Below are 12,988 nucleotides of genomic sequence, written 5' to 3'. Positions count from 1 at the left end.
CGGAAGCTACATGAAAATGTAAATTGGATTTTGATTAAAAGATTATCTTTGTGAGATGAATTATAAGCCATTGTACATTCTCCCGTTAAGTAGCTTGCGTTACGGAATGGCAATGTGAAACACCTGGGATTCTTATTAGTTCCTCTTTATGCCAATATCTTTACTATTATATAAATTGTAATGTTAATTTATAGAATCAAACATAAGGTTTACCTATAAGACTTAAAAAAACGTCTTTTTTTAAGATAAAATGAATCTTCAGGTCTTTATTTTCTGCAAAGCGTAGAATGTTATTCCGACTATTTTCTAATTAATTTGGGTGGCATAAAAAAATCGAGAAACTCATCTAAATGAATCCATAACTGTAATTAGAGGCATTAGTTCATGAAAATATGAGAGGGGAAAATTTTTTAATTTTTTTTAACTTTCTCTTATAAAAGCACCAAAAAAGGAATTTTCCAAGGATAATACAAACAAAAATAGAAGGGGGACAAACATTTAGGGTACAAATAGCCCTCTTTCTATGCCCCCTTTCCAATTGACGGCCTTGCACTGTTTCTGATCCTGTCTTGAATTCACAGAAAATATTCCCTTTGGTCATTATTGAAAGCACCTATGACTATGACTATGTAGTCAATCGACCGTTAATGCTGAACCTTATATAATTTTACCAAAAGAAATCAAAGATCAATGGGATAAGACGTATTTTTCACAATTATTAAGGAACAATGATTAGGTTAAAGGGTACTTCTTCTTCATTATTGGCTATCCAGTTTGAAAATCCAGCAGTTATGTCATTTATATTAACAATATTTTCTGTAACCAAAGGTTCCCTCGTTAACTGGCTTTCTGTTGATTTTTCTCCTTCCTTTTCAAACAAAGTTGCTTCTTCATTGGCTAACGTTTTCGAATTTCCTTTAGTGTCAGCAGTATTTTTCCTAGACATTCTATTTTTTGCTCTCCATGGAAAAAATATGACCAGGCCACGTTCCTAAAGCCAAATAGATGCTTGCATTAAATAAGAAAAAACACTAGGTTTTATAAATGAGCAGAAAATACATTATTACTTGTTAATACACTGAAGCTTACCTGCATTAAAACACCAAAATAACTCAATTTGAAAAATCGAATAGCATATAAGTCAGTACATTATTTACTGCACTCTTATTTACATTGTATGAAACCGTGAAAGACTGAAATTGCCGAATGTCGACTTTCACTGATGGATGTCAACATTCAGATATATGAATGTTGACATTCACTAGCGATTGTTCCTGATGAATGTAGAAATTCACCTTTGAAAGTCAACGTGTTCCCTATTTCGGTCCTGACCTGATATAATCAAGACCCGAAGTTAACTCCATTCGACCGGAGAAGTTGCACAGCAAAAAGGCTGCTCAACTCATATTGTGAAAATAAATAGCGCCATTAAGAAAGCATATGTTTGTGGCAAAGTGATTACTAACTCCCGTAAGCGGCACTCTTAAGTCAAACGTTTGTCTGGAAAACTCATTAATAGTGACTTGAAGATACAGAAAAATGATGGGTCTTTAGTGCCGTCGACTGAAATAAATTCGTTTTTCGGTGCGACATGTTTTACTTACACATCATTCACTGAAGAGAACATTGAAAACCTCTCGTCCAGCTTTCCCGGAGGACACATTGCGGAAATATCTATATACGCGGTTTTCAAAGAACTTGAAAAGGTAAAAAGGAACTGAGCATTGTATCCAGGTGAGTTGCTTGCCAGGCTGCTCATTGACCATGCAGTATTTCTAGCTAAGCCTGTGGCGTTCATTATCAACCAATGCTTCAGAGAGCAACAGTTCCCGTGAGCCTGGAAGAGAGCTTCCGTACGCGTTATTCCTAAGTTAAAATACCCCCAATCCTGTGTTGAACTCCAACCCATATTAATTACCCCCAATTGAGCCAAAGTGACCGATTTGTTCGTATATCATGAAATTTAGTCACAAATATGCCTTTGCCTCTACCCTTACTAGCACACATACCTTAAAGGTAGCAGCACGACTCACTACTTATTGTGGCTCTACTATCTAATTACTGGCTGGATAGACAAAGCAGGTAGAATAATTGATCTGCTTCTAGCTGACTATTGTAAGGTGCTATATTTTTTACGCCATATCACGGCTTTGAAGAATCTGAAACGGATGGGTGCTAGAAAGGCCACTCTACTACTGATAGTAGACTTCTTGAGACATCTATATCAGTGTGTCTATGCACTTTTTACCGGAGATCTTGACTCTAGTGGGCGGAAACAACATGTGGTGGTCAACAAGGCACTAAACTTGCTGCCCTCTTGTTCTTAGCCCTCATAAACTATGTTTTCTTGTGAAACGCTAAAGAAAGATCCAAATTTGTTATTATTGTCAGCCCTGCTGAAATACAAGCTCATTAAAAGGTCTCAAGTAATACCCCAGTTCGATAGTGACTTAAAATACAAATTCAAGGATCAGTTCAGGTGGGGCTTAGATTAACGTTAATAAGACCAAAGTGATGCGCTTCAATCCTCTGTAAAGAGAACCTGCTTGCCCTGACCCCTGGTACCCTACCAATTTGAATACAGTTGTCCTTGGTGTGATGTTCAGTAACGATTGTTCATTTAGCCCACACGTTACGAACCTTGTAAGAAAGGGCAACTACGTGTTGCGATCCTTAACCACATTGAATCGATTTGGGTTTCCTAAAAAACATCTAATGCTCAAGTGCACGTGTTACGTACGCCCTTTCCTTGAATACACATGCCCAGTTTGAGAACCACAAGCACTTAACTTCAACAACCTAAACGATGAAATTGAAACAGTGCAAAAACGAGCCTTAAAAATCATCCTAGGAACTAAGTAGCGTAAGATAGTCGCAGCACTTGCCATAGCTGTGATATCTATTTTATTGAATAATTATTGATTAAATGTAACATATATACAATACGCAAGACCCAATGTATTAGTAGGCTGAACAGGCCAATAGGATGAGGCCTGCTGGCATCTCATGAATCTCAGATAATAATTTTTTTATAAATATAGAATGTGTGACATTTTGTCTTTACCATTTTTTTCTCTTTAATATTTAGTTTTTGTCCCGAAATTTAAAAGAATAGTTTACAAAATTCTGAATATCTTAAAATTCATTCGTATAATGCTAAGTCACTTCTAACAGATTCACAACACTAAAAAACAAAAACTGATAACATTTAGGGTTTTAAGCAGTGTTTCCAACATTTTTGAATTTATCTGGGTTTCCCCGAATTTTCAGGACTGAAAACTGGATTCTCTGTCATATCCCTAAAAAAATAACCTTGACTAAAACTAATCTATTTGTATTTAATGCAAACGTTCACTCATTTACAAACTTTGATCTTCTGGAAATTTTGGAGAAGTGAATTTTCTTTTGGAAAAATTCAGGTAAACCCTCAAAATGTGAGGATAATGAAAACACTGATGTTCGATCACTCTGCATTCTCTTTATCTTTGGAATTACAATCCGGCCAGTCAAAATGGTCCTTTCAATTTTCTAAATAGGTCTACTGAGACTTTTGACATGAGACTTTTCTTTGACTATATTCTAGTTTATGCTCCTCTGTTTGCAAGCATTTTCTTTGGCTTCTCAATTTCTCCCTATTTTCTTTCTCTTTCTGAATCTTCTGCTCTTAAAGCTTTATATCCCTCTCCCTTTTTCTGATTCTCTTTTTTACCTTTCTCTTCTCCCTATCCCTAGGTTCCTCTTTTTCTCTCTCGTTCTCCCTCTCCATATCTCCCATTCTCTTTTTAGCCTCTTTCTCTGTGTTTCTCACTCTCTAGGTTTTATTTTGTCTTACTTCACCCCTAACAAGATAACCGTTAGATCTTTCTGTCTGAATTTTTTAATATCTATTAGACTATATTAAACTAGTATTGACTTATCGAAAGAATGAGACAAACAGCATGCATTAAGCACTGAGAGAGTTGAGGGGTGTTTGATAGAGTTGAATGGGTCGAGGAAGAAAGTTGAACTCAATCCTGTCAACATACTGAGTATATTCAACCAAAAGAAACAGCATTTGAGCGACAAATTTACAACTGAAGACATTCAAGCTCATTGTCTCCTGGTTTCAACCTCGGATGATGACTAGGATATATCCCCCTTAGAGGCTAGAAGACGAGACACACATGCACAAGCCATATGAAAATCTAAAAAGATAACTGATTCAGCTGAAAATCATTTAGCTCAACTGCAGCTACTTTACCAGAGCTTAATCTTCCACTCTCCTATCGAAGCCCGATAATTATCCCCCTGAGCCTGTAACCCATACTCCATTACTCCACTGTGGACAACGGGCAACCGATGTCACTGCTTCCCCTATCATTTAGACCCTAAATTTAGGTAAGAAATAAGTTCTTACGATTCAAAAAGTGTTACCACAAAATTCAACTTTCCTATTGTGAGTAGGAGCCATACCCAAGCAGGCATGATTGTGGAAGAGAAATGCATTAAAAGGTAGATGGCATATTAACTAACAGGCAAAAATGAAATCTACATAATTTATCTAGATTTGTTAGGACTAGTGGAACAGCATGTAAGGGGCTTGAATTGTCAAACCTTCAGCCCTAAGGCATTGTTTTGGCAGACTCTTATTGGATTTTCTTTTGGTCTATAACAATATTTAGCCTTTTTACCTAAATTTTGCAGTAAATCTGTGTAATTAATTAGTGTAAAATATTATTTTTTACAATCTGAACTTTATTTGCTAATACTGAAATTTGTGTTTCTCTTTCTTTATTGGTCTCTACAGGTATATTTCGTCAAATACTTTCTTTTTACCCAAATGATTTAAATGCATTCCCACTTAATATACAGAAATCGCGACGTTCAGGTGATAAAAATATTAGATCCTATGAACAGATTGATTTCGTCTATCGATATAATTCAATACAGTTAACAACGTGGATTGCTGGAGGGTTTGATTCTGGTCTTTGTCTGCCTGAAATCTCCGGGTTGGAAATTAACACTACCCAAATTTCTATTCATGGAAAAAGGCTAGTTCTTCTTCCATAGGAAACTAGTTCTAGTTCTTCTTTAAAGACTACAATTTTACCTAGACACCCTATATATTTATGGTAGCTTAGAAATGGAGGGGCATAGTATTGACCTTTCATGAGAATTCTTTTCCAAGAAGCTCTTGAAAACCAACTTTGTAGAATAAAATTTAATTGTTGTTACTGTTTGGAGCTAAAAAACAACGCCTTAAATATATATATATATATATATATATATATATATATATATATATATATATATATATATATATATATATATATATATATATATATAAACTGAATAATAAACTGTAAAATTTATAATAAACATAATAAACTGTAAACGTTAACAGACAGAGAGGAAGAGTGAGAACATGACAGAGAGAGAGAGAGAGAGAGAGAGAGAGAGAGAGAGAGAGAGAGAGAGAGAGAGAGAGAGAGTGAGTGAGAGAGAGTTACCACAATAATAAAAATGTACAAATAAATATACAACATTTCTACTAACCAACAACAATACTGATTGGAGATAAAACTCGATGCCTTGAAAAAAAAATTGTCCTACTCTTAGAAGAGCATGAGTCTAGGATTATTTCAGCAATAAAACGCTAATAGTATAAACTAAATACACATTAATATGGTTTATCAAAATACACCAAATACACAATGTATGATATTTTCGTAATACATGGGTATAGTAGTAATAACACGTATGTGAGTATAAGTAATTGGATTGTCGTTAATCTGAGTCGTTCTTTCAATAGGTTTGGTACTGACTTATTTTTTTATATATTTTTTTCTATTATTGGTTTTTAGTTGGAGTAATCTTTAGTAATATTTCAAAAATCTGTAAAAAAAATAAAATAAAAACCAACAAAAACAATAACTTCCGCTCAGTTGCTGCGGTGAATTTGTGCAAGTATGGAAAAAGCTGATAAAAAATATAAGAAATTTAGTTTCCAAATGAATATTTATCCGTTTTTTTTTCTAATTTTGCTAACATAAATGTTCTTAGATTTTTATTAATTTCTTATATTATGTTATATTTATTTATGTCATTACTATTTATTTTTCATTTAATCATTTATAAGTTCATATATCGATGCAGCATGAATTAAACGGAGGAATAATTTAATCATGATAAATCCCCCCCCCCATCTAATTATACTGCTGTTGTGAATTTTAGACTATTAAAGGGGTCATTGCATTAAAAGACTGTTACTGGGGCTGCGAAATTGAAACTAGGATTAACGGCTAGAATTACCTTGCTATTGTCACTCTCTGACTCATCTGATGCATCTCTTGATTGATCAAGCATTTCTACATCTGCGTTTCTGTCAAAAGCTAAACACGGTAATGCTCTACAGGCTGCCATTGAGATATGCAGAAATAGAACCTAAAAAAGCCACTTTGGTAAGCTTATCAGATGGCGTAAGATTTAACTGGAAACTTGTCAGAGGCAACGCTGTAGCGTTGCCTATAGTAAAGGCCCTACGGCTCCAATGTTTTATTATTATTTTTTTTCCAGAGGCACTTCATATGGAAGGGGTCGTCGTAGAAACTTCAAAGGGAGCTCATTCGATTGGAAATCGAGAGTTCTAGTGCCCTTTTTAATAGTCGAAAAAGATTGGAGGGCAACTAGCCCCCCCCCCACGCCCATCATTCCCCCAAACACATCCACAATTTTGAGATACCCATTTTGTTCAGCGTAGTTGATTTCCAGAAAGAAAATATATTTATGAGGAGGATACTCCCCCACAACCCTCAGGGCAAGGGTTTTAAGTTATGCCCTGGGAGCATATGAGGTTTTTATAGAAGGCGTTGTCGTAAAATCTTCAAAAAAAAGCTCATTCGATTGGCAATTCAAAAGGCTAGTGCCCTTTTTAATAGTCGAAAGTGATTGGAGGGCAACTAGCCCCCGCCCCACGCCCATCATTTCCCCAAACACAACCAATCAAAATTTTGGGATAGCCTTTTTTTCAGCGTAGTTGATTTTCGGATAGAAAATATATGTTTTAGGAGGACACTCCCCCACAACCCTCAGGGCAAGGGTTTTAAGTTATGCCCTGGGGGCATATAAGGTTTTTATAGAAGGCGTAGAAACTTCAAAAAAGGCTCACTCGATTGGAAATTCAAAAAGCTAGTTGATTTCCAGATAGAAAATATGTTTTCGAGGAGGATACTCCCCCACAACCTTCAGGGCAAGGGTTTTACGATAAGCCCTGGGGCCATAAAATGTTTTTATAGAAGGCGTTCTCGTAGAAACTTCAAAAAAGGCTCATTCCATTGGAAATTCAAAGGGATAGTGCTCTTTTTAATAGTCGAAAGTGATTGAAGGGCAACTAGCCCCCCCCCCCCCACGCCCATCATTCCCCAGAACACATCCAATCAAAATTTTGAGATAGCGATTTTGTTCAGCGTAGTTGATTTTCAAATAGAAAACATGTTTTTGAGGAGGACACTCCCCCACAACACTCAAGGCCAGGGTTTTAAGTTTTGCCCTGGGGGCATATAAGGTTTTTTATAGAAGGCGTTTTCGTAGAAACTTAAAAAAAGGCTCATTCGATTGGAAATTCAAAGTGATTGTGCCCTTTTTAATAGTCGAAAGTGTTTGGAGGGCAACTAGCCCCACAAACCCCCCCCCCCACGACCATCATTCCCCCAAACACATCCAATCAAAATTTTGAGATAGCCATTTTGTTCAGCGTAGTTGATTCCAAGATATAAAATATGTTTTTGAGGAGGAGACTCCTCCACAACCCTCAGGGGAAGGGTTTTAAGTTACATCATGGGGGCATATATGGTTTTTATAGAAGGCGTTGTCGTAGAAACTTCAAAAAAGCCTCATTCGATTGGAAATTAAAGGGCTAGTGCCCTTTTTAATAGTCGATATTGATTGGAGGGCACCTAGCCCCCCCCCCCCCACGCCCATCATTTCCCCAAACACATCCAATCAAAATTTTGAGATAGCCCTTTTGTTCAGCGTAGTTGATTTCCAGATAGAAAATATGTTTTTGAGGAGGAAACTCCCCCACAACCTTCAGGGCAAGGGTTTTAAGATATACCCCGGGGGAATATAAGGTTTTTATAGAAGGCGTTGTCGTAGAAACTTCAAAAAAGACTCATTCGATTGGAAATTCAAAGGGATAGTGCCCTTTTTGATAGTCGAAAGTGATTGGAGGGCAACTATCCCCCCCCCCACGCCCATCATTCCCACCAACACATCCAGTCAAAATTCTGAGATGGCCATTTTGTTCAGCGTAGTTGATTTTCGGATAGAAAATATGTTTTTAAGGAGGACAATCCCCCACAACCCATAGGGCAAGGGTTTTAAGTTATGCCCTGGGGGCATATAAGGTTTTTGTAGAAGGCGTTGTCGTAGAAACTTCAAAAAAGACTCATTCGATTGGAAATTCAAAGGGATAGTTCCCTTTTTAACAGTCGAAAGTGATTTGAGGGAAACTAGCCCCCCCCCCCACGCCCATCTCTCCCCCAAACACATTCAATCGAAATTTTGATATTGCCATATTGCTCAGCATAGTTGATTTTCAGATAGAAAATATGTTCTTGAGGAGGATACTCCCCCACAACTCTCAAGGCAAGGTTTTTAAGTTATACCCTGGGGGCATATAAGGTTTTTACAGAAGGCGGTGTCGTAGAAACTTCCAAAAATACTCATTCGATTGGGAATTCAAAGGGTTAGTGCCCTTTTTAATAGTCGAAATTCATTTGAGGGCAACTAACCCCCTCTCACGCCCACCTTTTCCCTTAGCACACCCAATCAAAATTTTAAAACAGCCATTTTAATAAACATTGTTTTAAGGTCTTCAAGTTAGTACTTTGAGAATGGCAACTCTCCCACAGCCCTCAGGGCAAGGGTTGTAATTTAAGCATTCTCCTAATCCATCATATACTTTTTATGGAAGGGATACTCGTATAAACTTTAGAGAGGGCTCATTTGATTGGAAATTGAAAGTTCTTGTTCACTTTTTAAGAGTCAAAAGAGATTGGAGGGCAACTAGCGCCCCCCTCCTCCACGCCCTAGATGCATCAGATAAAAATTTTGTTAAAAATAGTTGAAAGGTTAAGTAACAAAGCTCTGGCGTCAACAAAACCCCCCAGGACCCAGGGACAGGAAGGGATTCACGTATAAACTTCAGAGAGGGCTCATTTGATTTGAAATTGGAAGTTCTAGTCCAGCTCTTACGAGTCAAAATCGATCTAAGGGCAAATACCCTCCCCCCACGCCCTGTTACCCACCCCTCCCTTTTTACTAAATCTGTTTATACCTGAAGGCCCAATGAGAGTCAGAATCTTTTGGTATTAAAAAACACCTATTAGGCATCTGCTCTCCACCCGAACAAGGAAAGAAACAGAGAGTGTAAGGCAATGGCGGATCCATGGGAGAGGCGAAGGGGGTGTCTCCCCCTAACGTAGTCTAAAGTACTGTAATTTACTTAATTAACGCAAGATTGCGTTAATTAAACTTGCTCCTAACGCAATTTTATCGGATCAACCTATTTTGCCCCCACCCCCTAAAAAATTCTGGATCCACTCATGGTGTAAGGGCACTATAAATTTTAATTTGTAATTCAATGAGTCCTGTTCCAAAGTTTATGTGACCACCTCTTCCACATAAATTGCCCCTGGAAAAATAAATAAGTATTAATTCATTTAACCCTTATGAGTAGTGATAGTGTATAAGGTTTCAACCCTACATTCAATCCTAAAAGAATATGGTCAAAAGTGTAATAGATTGAAAACCTACATGAAAATATATATTGGAATTGCGCAAGAAAAACCCATGCTTGAGACATTAAACTCACGCGTGAATATTTTAAAAGTTGGCACACTATAATGCATGTTATGAAACTAAAGTCGAGGTTTTTTAAATTTGGCAAGGTTTTTGTTTTTGATAAGAATTGCCCATGGTTGTATCGTTTGACGTAGACATTTTTTAGGAGCCAATCAAGTACTTATGGAAGGTTGTTCAATATACAATAACTTGATTTGTGGTTGGGATTTGAATAAAAGGAATTTGTGTATTAAGTTGGAACTTTCAGAGAGTGCTTAAAGGGAAAGTCAATTCACCAAAAGGAAATATGTACATGCTCAGGCTGGGGTTGAGTTGCACGGGAGTTGAGTTGCACGGAGGGTTGAGTTGCACGAAGGTTCAGTTAAAGGGGGTACAGTTACACGGGGGTTTAGTTAAATGGGGTCGAGTTGCACGAGGGTTCAGTAGCACGAGGGTTCAGTAGCACGGGGGTTCAGTTTTACGGGGTTTTGGTTATACAAGGGTTCAGGTACATGGGGGGTTCAGTTAAAGGGGGTATAGTTAAATGGGGTTGAGTTGCACGGGAGTTGAGTTGCACGAGGGTTCAGTTGCACGGGGGTTCAGTTACACGCGGGTTCAGTTACACGGGGTTTAGTTAAATGTGTTTGAGTTGCATGGGGTGTTGAGTTGCACGAGGGTTCAGTTAAAGGGGGTTCAGTTGCACGGGGGTTTGAGTCATTTTTACGGGGTTTGAGAGACTCTGTTACCTGATTCAGTGTGGTTTTAGTTTACTTGGTGCCCATTAAAAAAACGATAGAAATAGTTATTTCTTTCAAAAATCTTTTCCGATGTAACTAAAAGGCATCTGTCTTTGTAATTAGAGAAATTCTCCCTTTTGGAAAATTGGGCATCGCGGTTGAGTTGCACGAGGGTTCAGTTAAAGGGGGTACAGTTACACGGAGGTTTAGTTAAATGGGGTCGAGTTGCATGAGGGTTCAGTAGCACGAGGGTTCAGTAGCACGGGGGTTCAGTTGTACGGGGTTTCGGTTATACAAGGGTTCAGTTACATGGGGGTTCAGTTAAAGGGGGTATAGTTAAATGGGGTTGAGTTGCACGGGAGTTGAGTTGCACGAGGGTTCAGTTGCACGGGGGTTCAGTTACACGCGGTTTCAGTTACACGGGGTTTAGTTAAATGTGATTGAGTTGCATGGGGGTTGAGTTGCACGAGGGATCAGGTAAAGGGGGTTCAGTTGCACGGGGGTTTGAGTCATTTTTACGGGATTTGAGAGACTCTGTTGCCTGATTCCGTGTGGTTTTAGTTTACTTGGTGCCCATTAAAAAACGATAGAAATAGTTATTTCATTCAAAAATCTTTTCCGATGTAACTAAAAGGCATCTGTCTTTGTAATTAGAGAAATGCTCCCTTTTGGAAAAACGGGCATCGCAAGCTTGTGTTATCTTAGAGATTAATGCGTAACTCGAGACATCTTGGTAAAGTTTTTAATAGAGTCTGTTTCCAAAAAGATTTAGGATTCATTAACTTTAGTGTTGCCAGTCAAAAGCTATGAGTTTGAGAAAATTGCCTGATTATCGAAAAATGAAGAAACACCTTCCAGTTGCACGGGGGGTTGAGTTGCACGAGGGTTCAGTTAAAGGGGGTTCAGTTGCACGGGGGTTTGAGTCATTTTTACGGGGTTTGAGAGACTCTGTTGCCTGATTCCGTGTGGTTTTAGTTTACTTGGTGCCCATTAAAAAAACGATAGATATAGTTATTTCGTTCAAAAATCTTTTCCGATGTAATAAAAGGCACGTGTCTTTGTAATTACAGAAATAATCCCTTTTGGAAAAACGGGCATCGCAAGCTTGTGTTATCTTAGAGATTAATGCGTAACTCGAGACATCTTGGTAAAGTTTTTAATAGAGGCTGTTTTCCAAAAGATTTTAGGATTCATTAACTTTAGTGTTGCCAGTCAAAAGCTATGAGTTTGAGAAAATTGCCTGATTATCAAAAAATGAAGAAACACCTTCCAAAAGTCGACAGGAATGGGAATGTCTTGAGGGGGGATTTTCCATGGAAGATGTGGAGGGTATTTTTACATGAAAACAACTTCAACCGTGCCCAGCCCCCCGCGATCAGAAATTAAATTATAAAAGTTTTCTTCAACTGAAAGTAAGGAGCAACATCAAAACTTAAAAACGGACTGAAAATAGAGGCTGTTTTCCAAAAGATTTAGGATTCATTAACTTTAGTGTTGCCCAGTCAAAAGCTATGGGTTTTGAGAAAATTGTCTGATTATCGAAAAAGGAAGAAACTCTTTCCAAAAGTCAACAGGAATGGGATTCTCGTGTGCGAGTGATTTTCCATGGACGAGATGGATAGCATTTTTATGGGCAAAGAAAGTTAAGCGGGCCGTTCCCCCCGGTAACATAAATCACATCAAAAAAAACGTGGATTCAACTGAGAGTAAGGAGCACTATCGAAACTCAAACACCGACAGAAAATAGAGACTGTTTCCAAGAGATTTAGGATTCATTAAATTTAGTGTTTCCAATCAAAAGCAATGAGTCTGAGAAAATTGCCTGATTATCGAAAAATGAAGAAACCCCCTCCAAAAGTCGACAGGAATGGGATTGTCTTGAGGGGAGAAATTTCCAGGGACGAGGCAGAGGGTATTTTTATGTGAAAAAAACTTCAACCATGCCCAGCCCCCCGCGAGCAGAACATAAATTATAACAAAAGTTACTTCAACTGACAGTAAGGAGAAACATCAAAACTTAAAAACGGACGGAAAATACAGGCTGTTTGCAAAATATTTAGGATTCATTAACTTTAGTGTTGCCAGTCAAAAGCTATGAGTCTGAGAAAATTGCCTGATTATCGAAAAATGAAGAAACACCTTCCAAAAGTCGACAGGAATGGGATTGTCTTGAGGGGGAATTTTCCATGGAAGAGGTGGAGGGTATTTTTACGTGAAAACAACTTCAACCGTGCCCAGCCCCCCGTGATCAGAAATTAAATTATAAAAAAAGTTCTTCAACTGAAAGTAAAGAGAAACGTCAAAACTTAAAAACGGACAGAAAATACGGGTTGTTTCCAAAAGATTTAGGATTCATTAACTTTAGTGTTGCCAGTCACAAGCTATGAGTTTGAGAAAATTGCCTGATTATCGAAAAATGAAGAAACACC

At 37.8% G+C, this 12,988-nt stretch overlaps 1 protein-coding gene across 1 annotated transcript; it reads right to left on the bottom strand.

The window, feature by feature from the left end:
- Positions 1-644: 644 nt before the first annotated feature.
- LOC148938584 (uncharacterized) lies at positions 645-6,418 on the bottom strand. The gene is made up of 2 exons (XM_089107682.1): positions 6,292-6,418; positions 645-991 (listed from the first exon to the last, which is right to left on the bottom strand). The coding sequence occupies exons 1-2, from the start codon at positions 6,400-6,402 to the stop codon at positions 719-721; spliced, it is 384 nt and encodes a 127-aa protein (XP_088963808.1). The 5' UTR covers positions 6,403-6,418; the 3' UTR covers positions 645-718.
- Positions 6,419-12,988: the final 6,570 nt, after the last annotated feature.

Source organism: Artemia sp. Qi Xiang Cuo, unplaced genomic scaffold, assembly GCF_049724085.1.
Source record: "Artemia sp. Qi Xiang Cuo unplaced genomic scaffold, ASM4972408v1 HiC_scaffold_3100, whole genome shotgun sequence".
Taxonomy (NCBI): Eukaryota; Metazoa; Arthropoda; class Branchiopoda; order Anostraca; family Artemiidae; genus Artemia; species Artemia sp. Qi Xiang Cuo.
The sequence above is the reverse complement of the archived record's forward strand: the minus strand, read 5'-3'. Positions and strand labels throughout refer to the sequence as shown.